The sequence below is a fragment of the Porites lutea genome, chromosome 11 (genome assembly GCF_958299795.1).
Source record: "Porites lutea chromosome 11, jaPorLute2.1, whole genome shotgun sequence".
NCBI lineage: Eukaryota > Metazoa > Cnidaria > Anthozoa > Scleractinia > Poritidae > Porites > Porites lutea.
In genome coordinates this window covers 7,649,931-7,670,816 of record NC_133211.1, presented here as the reverse complement: position 1 = coordinate 7,670,816, position 20,886 = coordinate 7,649,931, and the positions used below count along the sequence as shown (strand labels likewise).

Sequence of the window (20,886 nt, the reverse complement as noted above, 5' to 3'; positions counted from 1 at the left end):
GCTGTGAACTGTACTACCCACACCCTAATAACCACTAATAAGAGTTTCAAACACTGTTACCTGTAGTCAATAGCTTTCATGTCACCATCAGTAATGAGAAAATGGACCTTGAGGCGTGAGCAGGCTGATGCTGAAAGCAGGCACTGTGGACTGGACTGGAGCGGACTGAAGTGGACTGAATTTGATTGGGGTTAATTAGACTGGTATGGAGAGGACTTAAGTAGAGTATAGAGCTCTCCGGATAGGCAGCTCTTTTCGTTGACATTAGTTCTGTGTATAGATGTAACGGGGTTTATTTTTGCCTTATTCGGTACTGATTTGGGTATTCTAGTTCAGATTTTATTACGATACAGGAGACATACAATCGAGAGATAGACAGCAATAGGAATGCAAAAATAAAGTAAAAACATAAGGCTATTATAAAGAAATGTTACATCAAAGCATTAATACTTTGCATTGTAGCAAAAAAACTGCTACTAGAATTAAAAAATATATAAACATTAAGTAGCTGTTGTGATCATTCGAAGAGCTAGGGATCAATTTTTATTTTCTATTGTACATTCTATGACGTCAATAATAAAGATGATTTCGGCTTACCAGCGTTTATGTACTTTTCTGAGCATAAAGAAGGTCCCAAGTTCGCGTTTTGATTCTTAGCTAACCTGAACATTTGGTCTTTTAAATGAAATAAAAACTGTTCAACTTATGTTGCAATCGAAGAATTCCATAGAGGCCTGTATGTGTTATTGACCAAGCGTAAGGTTATGACGGCTGAATATTGACCAAACGTAAGGTCAAGATGGCAGATATTGACCAAGCGTGAGGTTAAGATGGCTGGATATTGACCATGCCTGAGGTCAAGATGGCTGGATATTGACCAAGCGTAAGGTTAAGATGGCTGGCTATTGACCCAGCGTGAGGTTAAGATGGCTCGATATTGTTTGCTTTTTTATCCACCGAGACGAATTCGAGGTCAATAAAAACGCAAATAAAAACGAGACCAATATTCTGCCATCTTGACCGAACAAGCTTGGTCAATAAAGGAATTATTTTATGGCCAAAAAGAGAACTTTTACTTGCAGAAACAAAGCGGAAAATCCCAAGCGGGAAAGATGGGCCCATCTTGCCCACTTGGGTAGCCAATAAGAATACAGGATTCACTTTATCTTGCCCGCTCATGAATTCAGCCATATAATAATAGTCTTTACAACTCTCTGTCGACTGTCCTCTCTCGTAAAACCCTATCAACCCTAGTCAAAGATATATTTATACTCTCTTTCACTTAGAACGCAGAAAAGGGCCCCGCAAACAAACATCCATAGATGCCAAAGTTTTTGCGTCTTTCTTTAAGTCTCATTTGGAAATATTTCAGACGATGGCTTGAGTATTATAGACCCGTTATCAGATTCGTTATCTCCACTTTTTGTTGACGTCTTGTCCTCCATTGGAATTCCATCCCAGTCTGAAGAGTTGCTAGAGTAAACAAATAGAAAAAAGAAATCATTGCAATTCTGCCAGTCACCTTTCTCCTTGATGTAACATGTTAAGATAAACAGATATCTTTCTTATTATCTCCCCGCCTTCACCTTCAAACAGGATCCCCTCCCAATCTCTTTGTCTTCTGTGTAGTTTATGTTTCAAATTACCTCTTAAAACATGGTATGGAAGAGGGATATGGTTTTTCCATCCATATCAGCCCATAATACTCCTTTTCCAGTTCCATTTCTTCGATCGTCTGATGCATGGGTGCAAGAAGCGTTTCCGGAAGCCACAGTGTCATAAGGCCAGCAGCAACAGTCAAAACTCCGAAGATAACCATGGGAAGAGTGACGCTCACGCCGGGTAACTGGGACTAGAGAAAAGGGAGAACCAGTCAGGTTTTATTTCAGTGTTTGATTTGTAGTTGTGCTGAACATTTTCTCGAGATAACCATAAAAACAGAGAGGCTAGGTGTTCTATGCGTTATGGCAAAGACCGAGAAAGGTGGCGTTATTGTTGAATTTTACTTTTCTTTTCTGGTATTGAATTATTGTTCACTTAACTTCAAACGCGATAAGCTGTAATCAACTGAAACACCAGGAGTTTGAAGACGGTGGTTACTGAGCGAACGAAATTACTTGATACTGGGTTTGACTAGGCGGTTCTGAAAGGCAGGCGGACTTCAATTCAACGAAAATTCCACTTCAAAATTTCGGACATTCCACGTGCCCAATGAAATGCTACATTCCGGTTGCACAGACCCGACCCAAGCCACCGCCCGTTTGGTTATTGTTCTTGTAAGCAGGATGCAAAAGAGAGGTACTAGGAACAACAATTTTGTCAAATGGAAAGGGACTTTTGGTCCCACCGACCTTCAAAGGTGGTCCCAAATATTCCGGTCGGACCGAACCGAAATGGCTTGTTCCATTTGATTTCTAACCAAAATTTGCGGAATTTTGGGCAGAATAGAAAGCGCTCCATCACTCAGCTCAAAAAAGAACGAGCATCCGGAAGAGAATGCCAAGAGATGATATCGAAAATCAAATTCATGATTGACTAATTTTCAGATATCTATTATTCAAGGACACAGGGGTTTCTCTTCTTATAAACCTGAGAGACTCTGCTACCTTGAAAAGTTGAACAAATTACACACGAGACCCAGCAAGAAAACAAGTCAATAGAGCTTATGGATACGAACCTGGATTCTATTGAATTTAGCGGCTTCAAACAATTTACACAAATCCGTGGTTCTATCCACTTTGATTGAAAGAATCCGAGTTAAATTCAGCCATATATGTTTTCATAGCATGTTTAAACACATGTTTATGACATACATTGTAGTCAAACTTTCTTATATATACCGTCGCCAAAAGGAAAGAGCCAACCCTACGCATTGCAAAGGTGTCCGCATCATAGAAGTACCAGTATATCATACTAGAAATACTATGTATCTCGAGTCCCAAACCCTCGCGAAAAACGGGTCGTTTACCATTTACAACAAAGGTTCTAGAAAATCGAGGTGCCCGTATTATAAAAGTACAGAGGATATTTTGGGACCAAATGAACTGTCCGTACAAATGCATGGATTTAAGAAAACCGCAAAATTAACATTTTCCTAAAGGGGTTAGTCCATGATTTTGGTAAAAAAATGTTGAAGTTTTTTCATCTTTTGTGTTCATTAAAAACCGATCGAGAAAAAGTGTTTGCCAACGTTCTGCACAGGAAAGAAGCCTTTCAAGACTTTTAGAACATCTGTTCACGAAGAACGCAAATTTCACTTTTTTCCAAAGGGGTAACTCCATAGTTTTTGTCAAAAATTTGAAATTTATTCAACTTTTATTTTTATGCAAAATAGACCAAGACAAAGTATCTGAGGATGATCTACTCAGAAAAAAGATTTTCTGTAACCCCCAGTAAGACCTTAAAAAACCCCTGTAACCCCCGTGTAACCCCCAAGTATCCCCATGTCACAGATTGTGAAAATATATCGTGAAAATTTCGACTTTTGACGTTTTATATGCAAAATACACCAAGAAAATTTGGTGACGTTTTCGTTAAAAAACAAGCCTTTCTAGACAATAGAAACATGGATTTAAGAAAACCGCAAAATTGGCATTTTTGGAAAGGGGTTAGTTAATAATTTTGGTCAAAAAGTTGAAGTTTTTTCGTCTGTTGTGTTTATCAAAAATACATCGAGAAAAAGTGTTTTCTGACGTTCTGGATAGAAAAGAAGCCTTTCAAGACTATTAGAACATCTGTTAATGAAAAACGCAAATTTCGCTTCCTTCCAAAGTCCATTGTTTTCGTCAAAAATGTGAGATTTATTCAACTTTTATTTTATGCGAAATAGACCAAGAAAAAGTATCTGGTTACGATCAAGTTAGACACAAGGTTTTCTGTAACCCCCTGTAAGTCTTTGTAACACCTTGTAATCCCCTGTAACCCCCTTTAATTTCTTGTAATCCCTTGCAGCCTCCTCTAACCCTTTGTAATCCAGTGTAATCCCTTGTAACCCCCTGTAACCCTCTGTAATCCCCTGTAACCCCTTGAAATACCCTGTAACCCCCTGTAATCCATTGTAACCCCTTGTAACCTCCTGTAACCCTTTGTAATCCCTTGTTATCCCTTGTAACCCCTTGTAACCCCCTGTAATCCCTTGTAATCCCTTGTAACCCCAAGTAACGCCTTGTAATTCTCTATAATCCCCTGTAACCCCCTGTAATCCCTTGAAACCCCCTGTAAACCCTTGTCACCCCCTGTAGGATAGGATAGGATACCCCTTGTAACCCCTTGTAATCCCTTGTAACCCCATGTAACCCCTTGTAACCCCCTGTAACCCCATGTAACCCCCTGTAATCCCCTGTAAACCCATGTAATCCCTTGTAACCCCCTGTAACCTTTTGTAACCCCTTGTATTCCCATGTAATAGATCGTGAAAATAAATCGTGAAAAAATGAGTTTTGACGTTTTACATGGAAAAGAAGCCTTTCTGGACTGCAAATACAGCGGTTTAAAAAAACCGGAAAATTTTCATTTTTGCAAAAGGGTAGTCCATGATTTTGGTCAAAAAGTTGAAGTTTTTTTATCTTTTGTGTTTGTCAAAAATAGATCGAGGAAATGTGTTTGCTGACGTTCTAGATAGAAAAGAAGCCTTTTAAGACTATTAAGCCAAGAAAAAGTATCTGGTTACGATCTAGTTAAAAAAAAAGGTTTTCTGTAACCCCTGTAAACCCTTGTAACCCGCTGTAACCCCTTGTAACCACCTGGAAGCCCTTGTAACCCCCTGTAATCCCTGGTAACCTCCTGTAACCCTTTGTAATCCCCTGTAATCCCTTCTAACCCCCTGTAACCCATTGTAACCACCTGTTAGCCCTTGTAACCCCCTATAATCCCTTGTAACCTCCTGTAACCCTTGGTAATCCCCTGTAATCCCTTGTAACCTCCTGTAATCCCCTGTAACCCCTTGTAATCCCTGGCAAGACAAGGCAAGACAAGACAATGCTTTATTTGGAGTCTCATACAGTCCTATGTACATCGACTTTATCCAAATAATTTAAAATCAAAAGACAAATTTCACACTAGTGGAACTATAATCAATGTTAACCTAAACAACGAATGATCTTCTTTTCTCATAGCAGTAGAATACGTATTTTGCAGTTAGCTTTTGCACTGGTTTGTTCTTGCCCGGAGGGTTATTAACAACAGAAAAACATCATCTGGTGCCATTCTGTTTACCGATATTCTGTATTCTTTGTTTAAGTATTCAAATAAAGTACTTATTTTTTCTTGATACGCAGGGCACAGAGTTAAAAAGTGTATTTCATCTTCTACGTCTTTTTTACAGGTAGGACAGATCCCCTCTTCCGGTTTCTTATAAGGTCTTACATACCGACCTGTCTCTATCGCCAATTTGTGATTGCTTAGACGGAGTTTAGTTAGAGTTATCCAGTGTCGGATGTTGGTGACCTGACGGAGATAATCTTCACATTCATAATTTTCTATTGCTTTAAATTTTCGGTAGGTTCTTAGTTTGCTCTTTTGGTTGGCGTCTTTTCTTACGTCACTGTTTACGTCACTTAACCACCTTTGTAATTCGATGTCTTTCAGTCTTTGTTTGATAATGTTCAAGATTTCTATGTCATTTTCATGTGCTTTTGTCCAGAGGTATCCCAGCCCTATTTGGTCTAATACGCGTTTGATTTTTTGGCTCCATAATTCCTTATTCATCCTCGACTTCATATCATTATAAACCACCTGTGATAATTTGTGTTTTGGGTGTTTGGTTAGAGTTAGCCAAATCTTAAAATTCCTATATTGTACTTCGATTTTTATTGGGAATTTTCCTGTTTCAGCCCTACATGCCTTGTTGCTGCAGTATTTATTTACAGCTAGCAACCACCTGCAACCCCCTGTAACCCCTTGTAACCCCTTGTAACTCCCTGTAACCCCTTGTAACCCCCTGTAACCCCTTGTAACTCCCTGTAACCCCTTGTAACCCCTTGTAACCGCCTGTAACCACCTGTAACCCCCTGTAATCCTCTGTAACCCCTTGTAATCCCATGTAATCCCTTGTAACCCCCTGTAACCTCTTGAAACCCCCTGTAATCCCTTGTAACCCCCTGTAATCCCCTGTAATCCCTTGTAACCCCCTGTAGTCCCTTGTAACCCCTTGTAACCCCGAGTAATAGGATCAGTCAACCACTACAAGCACTTAACCTCCTTGCAGAATATTTAAGAGAAAGTGAACTGAGGTTAACCAGATAAGTAACTATTTAGTCATGATTTTCCTTCTGTATTCTTCCTTTCATGGTACGGCCTTTACAATCAGGATTTTGGAACCTTTATGGGTACAACAGCAGAACATTAGGAAATATGCTAAAAACAAAAGAGTTTTTAAACATTATCAACAAGCACGATATCTTTGCACTCGTTGAAACGCATGCAACTTATGACTCAGAGCTTGCCGTTAATAACTTCAAACATTTTGTCAAATGTAGAAACAAGTCAGGAAAACGTACTTTGGGGGGGGGGGGGGGGTGGTTATCTTTGTACATAAACCAGAAACTCGCTAACGGAGTCTCGTACATTCCAACAGAAAACAAAAACACTATCTGGTGTAAACTTGATAGAAATTATTTTGGATTTAAAAACGATATATACTTAGGAACAGTCTATTTAAGCCCGCCTAACTATGAAAGAAATAATAATGATGATTTAATTTCGGAAATAGAAGCAGAAATGCTTTCTTTTTCGCAAAAGGGTGGCATTATCGTACAAGGTGATTATAATGCAAGAACAGGTGAAATTCAAGAAGTCGTAATGAATGACGATAGTACTTTCTTGCCTGTCTCTGAAGATTACGAAATCGATTCCCAATTCTTTAGGCATTCACAGGATTCCGGCACAGTAAACTCCAGGGGCAGAAACTTATTAGAAATATGTACCGCATTAAATTTGCGAATTTTCAACGGGAGGATTGTTGGTGACCTGGAAGGTAAAAAGACCTGCTTTCACTACAATGGCAGCAGTGTCGTGGATTATGTCATAGGCTCTAAAGCTATACTTCAAAATGTGCGATACTTAATTGTTAACCCACTAATGCCACATTTGTCAGATCATTGTCATGTGACCTATGCTATTAAAGCTATTCTAGCCGGCAGTCCAGTTTCCTCTAACTGCTCGAACGGATGCACCTTGTCTGAACATAATAGACTATTATGGGATACCAAATTGAAGAATAAGTTAAAAGAATGTCTGGAATCACAAATAGTTGAGTCTAAACTACAAGTGGCCTTAAGAAACGATAATGTTGACACTGCGGCTGAATTATTTAGTGAAACTCTGGTGGAAGCATGTAAAAAAGCCGGCTTGAAAGTCCAACGTAACAAAACTAAAGCCATGTCACAAAACAACTGGTTCGATCTGGAATGTTAAACTGAAAAAGCAAAAAATCCCTTGCGGAACACCTGAGGCACCAGCTGAGGCACCTTTTACAAGACAAAAAGAAGAAATTTAAACGGACATGCAGACGGAAAAAACGAGAGTTTGTCAGTAAGAGTATAGTAAGAGTTCATACTTATCAACGTTGCAAAGGCAGAGCTTGGAGTCATAGAGTCAAGAATAAGATTAGTTTCCTTTTTTAGCGTATTGAACAGTTCTCTCCTAGGATCCCTATGGGCTAGGCAATTCATCAAAAAATGCTCTTCGTCTTCTATTCCAGTTTTACATAATGGACAGATTCTTTGGTCTGGTGGTTGATAGGGTTTAACGTATCGTCCAGGTTCAATTGCTAGTTTGTGGTTGCTTAATCTTAGCTTTGTGATTGCTACTCTATGATTGATGTTTCTTACATTTGTGAGGTAATTTTCGTAGTCATGGGTAAGTTTAAATTTCCTAAAAGTTCTTAGTTTGTTTTTTTGATGCGGGTCCTTTCGTTCATCATTGTGTATTTCGCTAATCCATGTTTGCTGTTCTATGTCTAAGAGTCTATGTCGTATATAGTTCATGATTGCGGGAGTGTTCGTTTTCGCTGACCATATGTCGCCAAGACCTGCGAGATTTAATAGTCGTTTTAATTTGCTTGACCAAAGTTCTTTTTTATCTTGACCAATTTGGTCTGTAAATGCTATTCCAGAGAGTTTATTTTGGTGCTCCGGCTCACAAAATTTCAGCCAATATTTAATGGCTCTGCACTTAGTCTTCGTTCGCATTGGGAAACGGCCTACCTCCGATCTGCACGCATTTGAGCTACAGAAATTGTTAACTCCCAATAGCCACCTAATGAACTTTGTTTGAACAAACTCAATTGGATCATTTTCTAGCTTTCCGTCGTGATCGACCCCCCAGACCTCGCTTCCGTAGGTGTGTATTGGGGAAATAACCGTGTCAAAAATATTCATTGTGAGCTGTACATCGTCTCTGAAATGGTCGCCCATTTCCTTCCTGAGTTTGTACAAAGCTTTAAGGGCAACCTTCTTTATTTCCTGTTTGGCGTACGTGAAGGTCCCATAAGTACTGTAGGCCAAGATATTTGTAATTGCTAAAATGGTCAAGCTTACTGCCTCGCAGTTATTAAAAATTAGCACTTAGTTTTATTAAGGTTAACCGTCGTTTTCTTTGCAGTATTCAGAGAGCGAATCCAAATAATCCTGCAGTCCGTTTTTTGATTTGGAGAATATGACCAAGTCATCCGCGTAGAGCATTCAACTTAACGGTAACTCGTTTAGTTCTACGTCATTTAGGTTCTTGGCCTTAAGTTTCTCTGAAAGGTCACTGAGATAAAGGTTAAAAAGGGTTGGCGAGAGCATGCAACCTTGTTTTACACCAGTATGGCATCGAAAGGCAGGTGTTGGCATATTTTCTATTTTCACAGATGATTTATCATTGGAGTACATTGAATGTAAAATCTCAAGGAAGCGCCCCGTTACTCCCGCTAGCTCCAATTTTTGAAACAGTTTCCCTCTGGGGATACTATCGAATGCTTTACAAAAGTCAACAAACCAGGTGAATAAAAGGTTATTTGATTTCTTGGGTTTAGATTTAACATATTTGTCTTTTAGTGCTTTTAAAATGAAGATACTGTCCTGTGTACTACGTCTTTTTCGGAAACCGCATTGTTCCGGAGTAATTATGACCTTTTAAATTAGATAGTCACAAAGCCTGCTATTCATTATTGAGGTAAAATCTTTCCCATGGCTGATAAGAGAGTAATTCCTCTATAATTCTCTGGGTTGGACGGATCATCTTTTTTGAAGATTGGTATAATTAGGCCATGACTCCACAGGGTAGGGTACCTACCACTGGTTAGGATTTTATTGAAAAGGATTGTGAGAGGCCCTTTTAAGGCCTCTTTGCCATGTTTGAGCAGCTCGCATAAAATGTTATCTACTCCCGGGGCCTTTCCAGTTTTTAAGAGGTCGATAGCAGTTACCGTTTCCTGTTCAGATATTTCATAATCTAGGGGCCCCAAGGCCTCTGATCTTGTTGGTATGTGCTCTTCGTTTTGCTGTTTTCGTGCGTTTAACTTTTTAAAGTAACTGTAAAACTTCTCTAAGTCCTCAGATGTGTTTTTTTGCATATTTTTGGATTTGCCCAGGTTGAATAATTTCCTAAGTTGTCTCCACGCAGTTTTAGCATTACTGAGATCAATGCATCTAATTATCCCATTATAATGTTGGCGTTTCTTTTTCTGCACAGGTGTTTGAAAGCCTTTTTTTCTTGTGTAGACTTGATCTCAATTCCTCCACGTTCGGGTTTCGTGAGATATGCCTGCCTAATGATTTAAGATTCTCTTTTTCTATGTTGCATTGCTCGTGGAACCATGGTTTTTCACTATGCTTCCTCGTGGTGTTATTGAATCTCAAGCCTGCTTGTTTGCATACGTCAATTAAGTTTTGTGTGAATAGATCAGTCATTGTGTCCACGTTAATGTTATTCAGTGCTGTGTTCAGCTTGTTTTTTGTTTCTATGCTTTCTAAGAGTCGGCTTAATTAGTATTTCGCATTATCATCCCAGACTAATTTCTTAAATTCGCCTAACGTGATCTCGTCTGATCGTTTTCCGGAGCACCTTTTTTTGTGTTTTAGCATTAATGCGAATGAAAGGGAACAGTGGTCCGATAGGTGGGTTTCCAGATCGTTGACAATAAAGTAATTAACATATCTGAGAATTCTACTGGAAATGATAACATAATCTACCACACTGCTCCCATTGTATTTGAAGCATGTTTTTTTTCCCTGTAAGATCACCTACCACTCTGCCGTTCAGGATCCTAAGACTGAGAGCTGTGCAAAGATCAATCAGAATCCTCCCTCTGTTGTTAGTTGTATTTTCGTTCTGTGAATAGCGATAATTTTCTGTATCTATTTCATAGTCTTCTGGGATTTCAAGAAATTGATTATCGTCGTCATGGACCGCGAATTCTTACATGCTGCCGGTGCGCGCGTTAAAGTCACCTTGTAAAATTACTTCACCTTTGAGTGTAAAATTTACAATTTCGCTTTCAATATCGTCTAATAGTTCTTGGTTGATTACTTGTGAAGTGTTTGGACTTATGTAAAAGAGTACCTAAACAGAGATCCTTGTCCAGATCGAAAAAAGATTTATCTAACTTAATCCATAGTACATTCTTATTGCGTGAAATTACGAATGAGGTTCCCCCGATAATCGTTTTCCTTATGTATACGGCAATACCGCCTGAGTTACGTTTTCCCTTGCTGTTCTCTCTATGTTTAACATAGTGCCTAAAATCATGAATTTGTAAGTCCGAGTTGCTGTCAGCATGAGTTCCTACTATCCCAAATATATCATGCTTATTTATTGTATCTAATACTTCACTTTGCTGGAATTTATTGCCTAAACTTTTACTATTGAAATCGTTGACATTCCAGCATCCAATTCGCAGACTTAGACCTTCCGTAAAAGGACTGAACACTATTGAACAAATGAATCTTGGATGATGCTTTTTAAAGTATTCAGCAAGGGCGTTTAGTGCTTGTAAAGGAGGGAACTCCCAATTCTACTGCCTCGAATTCCGACTTTTTCGAAACCTTGACGAGTTATACTGCCTCCTGTTAGCTTGTTAACAACCTGTAACCCCTTGTAACCCCCTGTCACCCCTTGTAACCCCTTGTAACCCCCCTGTCACACCTTGTAACCCACTATCACCCCTTGTAACCCACTGTAACCCATTGTAACCCCCGGTCACCTCTTGTAACCCCTTGTAATCCCCTGCAACCCCTTGTAACCCCCTGTCACCCCTTGTAACCCCCTGTAACCATTTGTAACCCCTTGAAACCCCCTGTAACCGTTTGTAGCCCCTTGTCACCCCTTGTAATCCCTCATAACCTCCTTTAAAGCCTTGTAACACCCTGTCACCCCTTGTAACCCCTTGTAACCCCCTGTAACCCCTTGTTATCCCCTGTAACCCCTTGTAACCCCCTGTCACCCCTTGTAACCCATTGTAACCCCTTGTAACCACCCTGTCACACCTTGTAACCCACTATCACCCCTTGTAACCCACTGTAACCCCTTGTAACCCCCGGTCACCCCTTGTAACCCCTTGTATTCCCCTGCAACCCCTTGTAACCCCCTGTCACCCCTTGTAACCCCCTGTAACCATTTGTAACCCCTTGTAACCCCCTGTAACCGTTTGTAGCCCCTTGTCACCCCTTGTAATCCCTCGTACACTCCTTTAAAGCCTTATAACCCCCTGTAACCCCTTGTAACCCCCTGTCACCCCTTTCAACCTCCTGTAACCCCTTGTAACCCCTGTCACCACTTGTAACCGCTTGTAACCACTTGTAACCCCTTTGTAACCCCCTGTAATCCCATGTCATAAATCGTAATAATAAATCGTAAAAAAACGATTTTCGACGTTTTATATAGCAAACAACCCGTTGTGAATAACGAAAACATCGGTTTCAAATACCCACAAAATTGGCATTTTTCCAAAGGGGTTAGTTTATGGTTTTGGTCAAAAATTGGAAATTTTGTTAACGTTTCGTTTAATGCAAAATACACCAAGAAAAAATATTTGGTGACGTTCTCGTTAGAAAACAAGCCTTTCTAGACAATATAAGCATGGATTTAAAAAGAAGGCAAAATTGGCATTTTGGCAAACGGGATAGTTCATGATTTTGGTCAAAAAGTGGAAGTTATTTCATCTTTTGTGTTTATCAAAAATACATCGAGAAAAAGTGTTTGCTGACGATCTAGATAACACAGAAGCCTTTAAAGACTATAAAAACAACTGTTTATGAAAAACGCAAAATTAGAATTTTTCCAAAGAGGTTAGTCCATCATTTTGGTCCAAACTGAGATTTCTTCAACTTTGATTTTTATGCAAAATAAACCAAGAAAGAGTATCTGGGAACGTTTTAGTTAGAAAAAAGTTTCTATAAACCTCTGTAACCCACTGTAACCCCTTGCAACCCACCGTAACCCCTTGTAACCCCCCTGTAACCCCTTGTAACCCCCTGTCACCTCTTGTAACCCCTTGTAACCCCCTGTAACCCCTTGTAACCCCCTGTCACCCCTTGTAACCCAATGTAACCCCTTGTAATCCCCTCTAACCCCTTGTAACCTCCTGTCACCTCTTGTAACCCCTTCTAACCCCCTGTAACCCCTTGTAACCCCATGTCACCCCTTGTAACCCCTTGTAACCCCTTGTAACCTCCTGTAACCCCTTGTATCCCCCTGTCAACCCTTGCAACCCCCTCTAACCCCCTGTCACCTCTTGTAACCCCTTGTAACCCCCTGAAACCCCTTGTAACCCCCTGTCACCCCTTGTAACCCACTGTAACCCCTTGCAACCCCCTGTCACCCCTTGTAACCCCCTGTAACCATATGTAAACCCTTGTAACCCCCTGTCACCCCTTGTAACCCCTGTAACCCCTTGTAACCCCCTGTCACCTCTTGTAACCCCTCGTAACCCCCTGTAACCCCTTGTTACCCTCTGTAACCCGCTTTTAACCCCTTGTAAACCCCAATAACCCCTTGTAACCCCTTGTAACCCCCTGTAACCCCTTGTTACCCCCTGTCATCCTTTGTAACCCCCTGTAACCCCTTGTAACCCCATGTCACCCCTTGTAACCCTCTGTCACCCCTTGTAACCTCCTGTAACCCCTTGTAACCCCCTGTCACCTCTTGTAACCCCTCGTAACCCCCTGTAACCCCTTGTTACCCTCTGTAACCCGCTTTTAACCCCTTCTAAACCCCAATAACCCCTTGTAACCCCTTGTAACCCCCTGTAACCCCTTGTTACCCCCTGTAATCCTTTGTAACCCCCTGTAACCCCCTGTAACCCCCTGTCACCCCTTGTAACCCCATGTAACCCCTTGTAACCCGCTGTCAGCCCTTATTCCCCTCTAACCGCTTCTAACCCCCTGTCACCTATTGTAACCCCTTGTAACCCCCTGTAACCCCTTCTAACCCTCTGTAACCCCATGTAACCCCTTGTAGCCCCCTGTCACCCCTTCTAACACCTTGTAACCTCCTGTAACCCCTTGTAACCCCTTGTCAACACTTCTAACCCCCTGTAACCTCCTGTCACCTCTTGTAACCCCTTTTAACCCCCTGTAACCCCTTGTAACCCCCTGTAACCCCTTGTAACTCACTGTTACCCCTTGTAACCCCCTGTCACCCCTTGTAACCCCCTGTGACCATACGTAACCCATAGTAACCCCCTGTCACCCCTTGTAACCCCCTGTCAACTCTTGTAACCCCTTGTAACACCCTTTCACCTCTTGTAAACCCTTGTAACCCCTTGTAACCCCCTGTAACCCCTTGTTACCCCGTCACCCCTTGTAACCCCCTGTCCCCCCTTGTAACCCCATGTAACCCCTTGTAACCCCCTGTCACCCCTTGTAAACCCCTCTAACCCCTTGTAACCCCCTTTCACCTCTTGTAACCCCCTGTAACCCCCTGTAACCCCATGTAACCCCTTATAACCCGCTGTCAACCCTTGTAACCCCCTCTAACCGCTTGTAATCCCCTGTCACCTCTTGTAACCCCTTCTAACCCCCTGTAACCCCTTGTTACCCCTTGTAACCCCCTGTCACCTGTTGTCACCCCTTGTAACCCCTTGTAACCCCCTGTAACCCCTTGTAACCCCCTGTCACCCCTTGTAACCCCCTGTAACCCCCTGTCACCCCTTGTAACCTATGGTAACCCCTTCTTACCCCCTGTCACCTCTTGTAACCCCCTGTAACCCCTTGTAACCCCCTGTCACCCCTTGTAACCCCATGTAACCCCTTGTAAACCCCTGTCACCCCTTGTAACCCCTTGTTACCCCCTGTAACCCCCGGTCACCCCTTGTAACCCACTGTAACCCCCTGTCACCTCTTGTAACCCCCTCTAACCCCTGGTAACCCCCTGTCACCCCTTGTAACCCCTTTTAACCTCATGTAACACTTTGTAACCCCTTGTAACCCCCTGTCATCCCTTGTAACCGTCTGTAACCATTTGTAACCGCTTGTAACCCTTTGTAACCCCTTGTCACCCCTTGTAATCCCTCGTAACCTCCTGTAAGCCCTTCTAACCCCTTCTCCTTTCATGTCATAGATCGTAATAATAAATCGTAAAAAAACGATTTTCGACGTTTTATATAGCAAACAAGCCTTTGTGAATAACAAAAACATCGCTTTCAAACACCCACAAAATTGTCATTTTTCCAAACGGCTTAGTTTATGGTTTTGGTCAAAAATTGGAAATTTTGTTAACGTTTCGTTTTATGCAAAATACACCGAGAAAAAGTATTTGGTGACGTTCTCGTTAGAAAAAAGGCCTTTCTAGACAATATAAACATGGATTAAAAAAGAAGGCAAAATTGGCATTTTTGCAAAGGGGATAGTCCATGATTTTGGTCAAAAAGTTGAAGTTTTTTCATCTTTAGTGTTTATCAAAAATAGATCGGGAAAAAGAGTTTGCTGACGTTCTAGATAAAAAAGAAGCCTTTAAAGACTTTAAAAACAACTGTTTATGAAAAACGCAAAATTAGAATTTTTCCATCGTTTTGGTCAAAACTAAGATTTCTTCAACTTTGATTTTTATGCAAAATAGACAAAGAAAAAGTATCTGGGAACGTTTTAGTAAGAAAAAAGTTTCTATAATCATTTGTAACCCCCTGTAACCCCTTGTAACCCCCTGTCACCCCTTATAACCCAAGGTAACCCCTTGTAACCCCCTGTTACCTCTTTTAACCCCCTGTAACCCCTTGTAACTCCCTGTCACCCCTTGTAACCTCTTGTAACCCCCTCTAACCCCTTGTAACCCCCTGTCACCCCTTGTAACCCCCTCTAACCCCTTGTAACCCCCTGTCACCCCTTGCAACCCCCTGTAACCCTTTGTAACCCCTTGTCACCCCTTGTAATCCCTCGTAACCTCCTGTACCCCCTTGTAACCCCTTGTACTCCCATGTCATAAATCGTAATAATAAATCGTAAAAAAACGATTTTTGATGTTTTATATAGCAAACGAGCCTGTGTGAATAACGAAAACATCGGTTTCAAACACCCACAAAATTGGCATTTTTCAAAAGGGGTTAGTCTATGGTTTTTGTCAAAAATTGGAAATTTTGTTAACGTTTCGTTTTATGCAAAATACACCGAGAAAAAGTATTTGGTGACGTTCTCGTTAGAAGACAAGCCTTTCTAGACAATATAAACATGGATTTAAAAAGAAGGCAAAATTGGCATTTTTGCAAAGGGGATAGTCTATGATTTTGGTCAAAAATTGGAAATTTTGTTAACGTTTTGTTTTATGCAAAATACACCGAGAAAAAGTATTTGGTGACTTTCTCGTTAGAAAACAAGCCTTTCTAGACAACATAAACTGGATTTAAAAAGAAGGCAAATTTGGCATTTTTCCAAAGGGGATAGTCCATGATTTTGGTCAAAAAGTTGAGGTTTTTTCATCTTTAGTGTTTATCAAAAATAGATCCGGAAAAAGAGTTTGCTGACGTTCTAGATAAAAAAGAAGCCTTTAAAGACTTTAAAAACAACTGTTTATGAAAAACGCAAAATTAGAAATTTTTCCAAAAAGGTTACTCCATCGTTTTGGTCAAAAATGAGATTTCTTCAACTTTCATTTTTATGCAAAATAGACCAAGAAAAAGTATCTGGGAACGTTTTAGTAAGAAAAAAGTTTCTATAATCCTTTGAAACCCCCTGTAACCCCTTGTAACCCCCTGTAACCCCTTGTAATCCCCTGTCACCTCTTGTAACCCCCTGTAACCCCTTATAACCCTCTGTCACCCCTTGTAACCCCATGTAACCCCTTGTAACCCCCTGTCACCCCTCGTAAGCCCTTGTTACCCCCTGTAACCCCTTGTAAACCCCTGTCACCTCTTGTAACCCCCTTTGACCCCCTGTCACCTCTTGTAACCCCTTGTAACCCCCTGTAACTTCTTGTAACCCCCTGTCACTCCTTGTAACCCAAAGTAAGCCCTTGTAACCCCCTGTAACCCCTTGTAACCCCCTGTCACCCCATGTAACCCCTTCTTACCCCCTGTCACCCCTTGTAACCCCTTGTCACCCCTTGTAACCCCCTGTCACCTCTTGTAACCCCTTCTAACCCCCTGTAACCCCTTGTAACCCCCTGTCACCCCTTGTAACCCACTGTAAACCCTTGTAAACCCCTGTCACCCCTTGTAACCCCCTGTAACCATTTGTATCCCCTTGTAACCCTTTGTAACCCCTTGTCACCCCCTGTAATCCCTCGTAACATCCTGTACCCCCTGTAACCCCCTGTACTCCCATGTCATAAATCGTAATAATAAATCGTAAAAAAACGATTTTCGACGTTTTATATAGCAAACAAGCCTGTGTGAATAACGAAAACATCGGTTTCAAACACCCACAAAACTGGCATTTTTCCAAAGGGGTTAGTTTATGGTTTTGGTCAAAAATTGGAAATTTTGTTAACGTTTCGTTTTATGCAAACTACACCGAGAAAAAGTATTTGATGACGTTCTCGTTAGAAAACAAGCCTTTCTAGACAATATAAAAATCGATTTAAAAAGAAGGCAAAATTGGCTTTTTTGCAAAAGGGATAGTCCATGATTTTGTTAAAAAAGTTGAATTTTTGTTATCTTTTGTGTTTATCAAAAATACATCGAGAAAAAGAGTTTGCTGACATTCTAGATAAAAAAGAAGTCTTTAAAGAATTTTAAAACAACTTTTTAAGAAAAACGCAAAATTAGAATTTTTTCAAAAGGGGTTAGTCCATTGTTTTGGTCAAAAATTTGAGATTTCTTCACCTTTGATTTTTATGCAAAATAGACCAAGAAAAAGTATCTGGGAACGTTCTAGTTAGAGAAAACTTTCTATAATCCTTTGTAACCCCCTTTAACCCCTTGTAACCCCATGTCACCCCTTTAAACCCCCCTGTAACCCCTTGTAAGCCCCTGTAACCCCTTGTAACCCCGTGTAACCCTTTGTAACCCCCTGTCACCCCTTGTAACCCCTTGTAACCCCCTGTAACCCCTTCTAACCCCCTGTCACCCTCTGTAACCCCTTGTAACCCCCTGTCAGCCCTTGTAACTCCCTGTAACCCCTTGTAACCCCTTGTCACCCTTTGTAACCCCCTGTCACCCCTTGTAACCCCTTTGTAACCCAGTGTATTCCCATGTCATAGGTCGTGAAAATAAATCGGAAAAAAACGATTTTCGACGTTTTATATAGCACACAAGCCTGTGTGAATAACGAAAACATCAATTTCAAACACCCACAAAATTGGTATTTTTCCAAAGGGGTTAGTCCATGGTTTTGGTCAAAAATTGGAAATTTTGTTAACGTTTCGTTTTATGCAAAATACACCAAGAAAAAATATTTGGTGACGTTCTCGTTAGAAAACAAGCCTTTCTAGACAATATAAACATGGATTAAAAAATAAGGCAAAATTGGCATTTTTGCAAAGGGGATAGTCCATGATTTTGGTCAAAAAGTTGAAGTGTTTTTATCTTTTGTGTTTATCAAAAATAGATCGGGAAAAAGAGTTTGCTGACGTTCTAGATAAAAAGAAGTCTTTAAAGACTTTAAAAACAACTGTTTATGAAAAACGCAAAATTAGAATTTTTCCAAAAAGGTTACTCCATCGTTTTGGTCAAAAATGAGATTTCTTCAACTTTGATTTTTATGCAAAATAGACCAAGAAAAAGTATCTGGGAACGTTTTAGTTAGAAAAAAGTTTCTATAATCCTTTGTAACCCCCTGTAACCCCTTGTAACCCCCTGTAACCCCTTGTAATCCCCTGTCACCTCTTGTAACCCCCTGTAACCCCTTGTAACCCCCTGTCACCCCTTGTAACCCCATGTAACCCCTTGAAACCCCCTGTAACCCCTTGTAACCCCTATTAACCCGCTGTAACCCCTTGTAACCCCCTGTCAGCCCTTGTAAGCCCCTGTAGCCCCCTGTCACCTCTTGTAACCCCTTGTAACCCCCTGTAAGCCCTTGAAACCCCCTGTCACCCCTTGTAACCCACTGTAACCCCTTGTAACCCCCTGTCATCCCTTGTAACCGTCTGTAACCATTTGTAACCGCTTGTAACCCTTTGTAACCCCTTGTCACCCCTTGTAATCCCTCGTAACCTCCTGTAAGCCCTTGTAACCCCTTCTCCTTTCATGTCATAGATCGTAATAATAAATCGTAAAAAAACGATTTTCGACGTTTTATATAGCAAACAAGCCTTTGTGAATAACAAAAACATCGCTTTCAAACACCCACAAAATTGTCATTTTTCCAAACGGCTTAGTTTATGGTTTTGGTCAAAAATTGGAAATTTTGTTAACGTTTCGTTTTATGCAAAATACACCGAGAAAAAGTATTTGGTGACGTTCTCGTTAGAAAAAAGGCCTTTCTAGACAATATAAACATGGATTAAAAAAGAAGGCAAAATTGGCATTTTTGCAAAGGGGATAGTCCATGATTTTGGTCAAAAAGAGGAAGTTATTTCATCTTTTGTGTTTATCAAAAATAGATCGGGAAAAAGAGTTTGCTGACGATCTAGATAAAAAAGAAGCCTTTAAAGACTTTAAAAACAACTGTTTATGAAGAACGCAAAATTAGAATTTTTCCAAAGAGGTTAGTCCATCATTTTGGTCAAAAGTGAGATTTCTTCAACTTTGATTTTTATGCAAAATAGACCAAGAAAGAGTATCTGGGAACGTTTTAGTTAGAAAAAAGTTTCTATAATCCTTTGTAACCCCCTGTAACCCCTTGTAACCCCCTGTCACCCCTTGTAACCCCCTTCTAACCCTTTGTAGCCCCTTGTAACCCCCTTTCACCTCTTGTAACCCCTTGTAACCTTCTAGAAAACCTCGTAACCTCCTTTAACCGACTGTAACCCCGTGTTATCCCCTATAACCCCTTGTAATCCCATGTAATCCCTTGTAACCCCCTGTAATCGCTTGTGACCTTCTGTACTCCCTTGTAACCCCCTGTAATCCCCTGAAACCCCTTGTAACCCCCTGTAACCCTCTGTAACCCCCTGTAACCACCTATAACCTTTTGTCACCCCCTCTAATCCCCTGTAATCCTTTGTAACCCCTTGTAAGCCCCTGTAACCACCTGTAACCCCTTGTAACCCCCAGTAACCCCTTGGAACCCCTTGTAGCCCCTGTAACCCCTTGTAACCCCTTGTAACCCCCTGTAATCACTTGTAACTCTCTGTAAACCGTTGTAATCTCATGGAGTCCTTGGAACCCCGCTGTAACCCCTTGTCACCCACTGTAATCCCTTGTAACCCCCTGTAGTCCCTTTTAACCCCTTGTAACCCCCTGCAATCCCTTGTAACCCCCTGTAACCCCTCGTAAGCCCCTGCAACCCCTGTAATCCTTTGTAATCCCTTGTAACTCCCTGTAACCCCTTGTAACCTTCTGTAACCTTTTGTAAACCCTTGTAACTTCCTGTATCCCGTTGTAACCCCCTGTAACACCTCGTAACCCCCTGTATCCACCTGTAGCCCCCTGTAAGCCCCTGTACTCCCCTGGTAATCCCATGTAATCTTTTTTAACCCCCTGTAATTGATGGTAACCCCCTGTAATCCCTTGTAAGCCCTTGTAACCGCCTGTAATCCTCTGGAACCCCTTGTAACCCCCTGTAACCTTCTGTTACCCCTCGTAACCCCCTGTAACCCCTTGTCACCTTTTCTAACCCTCTGTAATCCTTTGTAACCCCTTTTAAGCCCCTTTAACCCCCGTAACGCCTGTAACCCCTTGTAACCCCCTGTAACCCCTTGTAACCCCCTGTAACCCCTTGTAACTCCCTGTAACCCCTTGTAACTCCCTGTAACACCTCGTAACCCCCTGTATCCACCTGTAGCCCCCTGTAACCCCTTGGTAATCCCATGTAATCCCTTATAACCCCCTGTAATTGATGGTAACCCCCTGCAATCCCTTGTAAGCTCTTGTAACCGCCTGTAATCCCCTGGAACCCCTTGTAACCCCCTGTAACCTTCTGTTACCCCTCGTAACCCCCTGTAACCCCTTTGTCACCTTCTCTATCCCCCTGTAATCCTTTGTAACCCCTTTTAAGCCCCTTTAACCCCCTGTAACGCCTGTAACCCCCTGTAACCCCTTGTTACCCGCTGTAACCCCTTGTCAAACCCTGTGACCCCCTGTAACCTCCTTTATCCCCCTGTAACCACTTGTAATCCCATGTAATCCCTTGTAACCCCCCTGTAACCCCTTGCCACTCTTTCTGTAACCCCCTGTGATCCTTTGTAACCCTTTGTAGCCCCCCGTAACCCCTTGTAACCTCCTGTAACGCCTTGTAACCTTCTGTAACTCTTTGTAACCCTTTGTAACTTCCTGTAACGCCCTGTAATCTCTTCTAACCCCTGTAATTTTCTGTAACCCCTTGTATCCCCCTGTAACACCTTGTAACCCCCTGTAACACCTTGTAACCCCCT

The 20,886-nt window shown here is 41.4% G+C and overlaps 2 protein-coding genes across 2 annotated transcripts in view; both read right to left on the bottom strand.

Moving 5' to 3' along the window:
- Window positions 1–317: 317 nt before the first annotated feature.
- LOC140952116 (organic cation transporter protein-like) overlaps window positions 318–20,886 on the bottom strand; it is a 43,507-nt gene continuing 22,938 nt past the window's right edge. The window contains exons 10-11 of the mRNA XM_073401542.1: window positions 1,647–1,852; window positions 318–1,473 (exon numbers count right to left, since the gene is read on the bottom strand). Of these exons, the coding sequence (XP_073257643.1) occupies window positions 1,347–1,473; window positions 1,647–1,852 (333 nt within the window). The 3' untranslated portion in view covers window positions 318–1,346. The remainder of the gene's footprint in view (window positions 1,474–1,646; window positions 1,853–20,886) is intronic.
- On the bottom strand, window positions 7,470–8,414 carry LOC140952271 (uncharacterized). The gene has a single exon (XM_073401704.1). It carries the CDS (start codon window positions 8,412–8,414, stop codon window positions 7,470–7,472), a length of 945 nt encoding a protein of 314 aa, XP_073257805.1.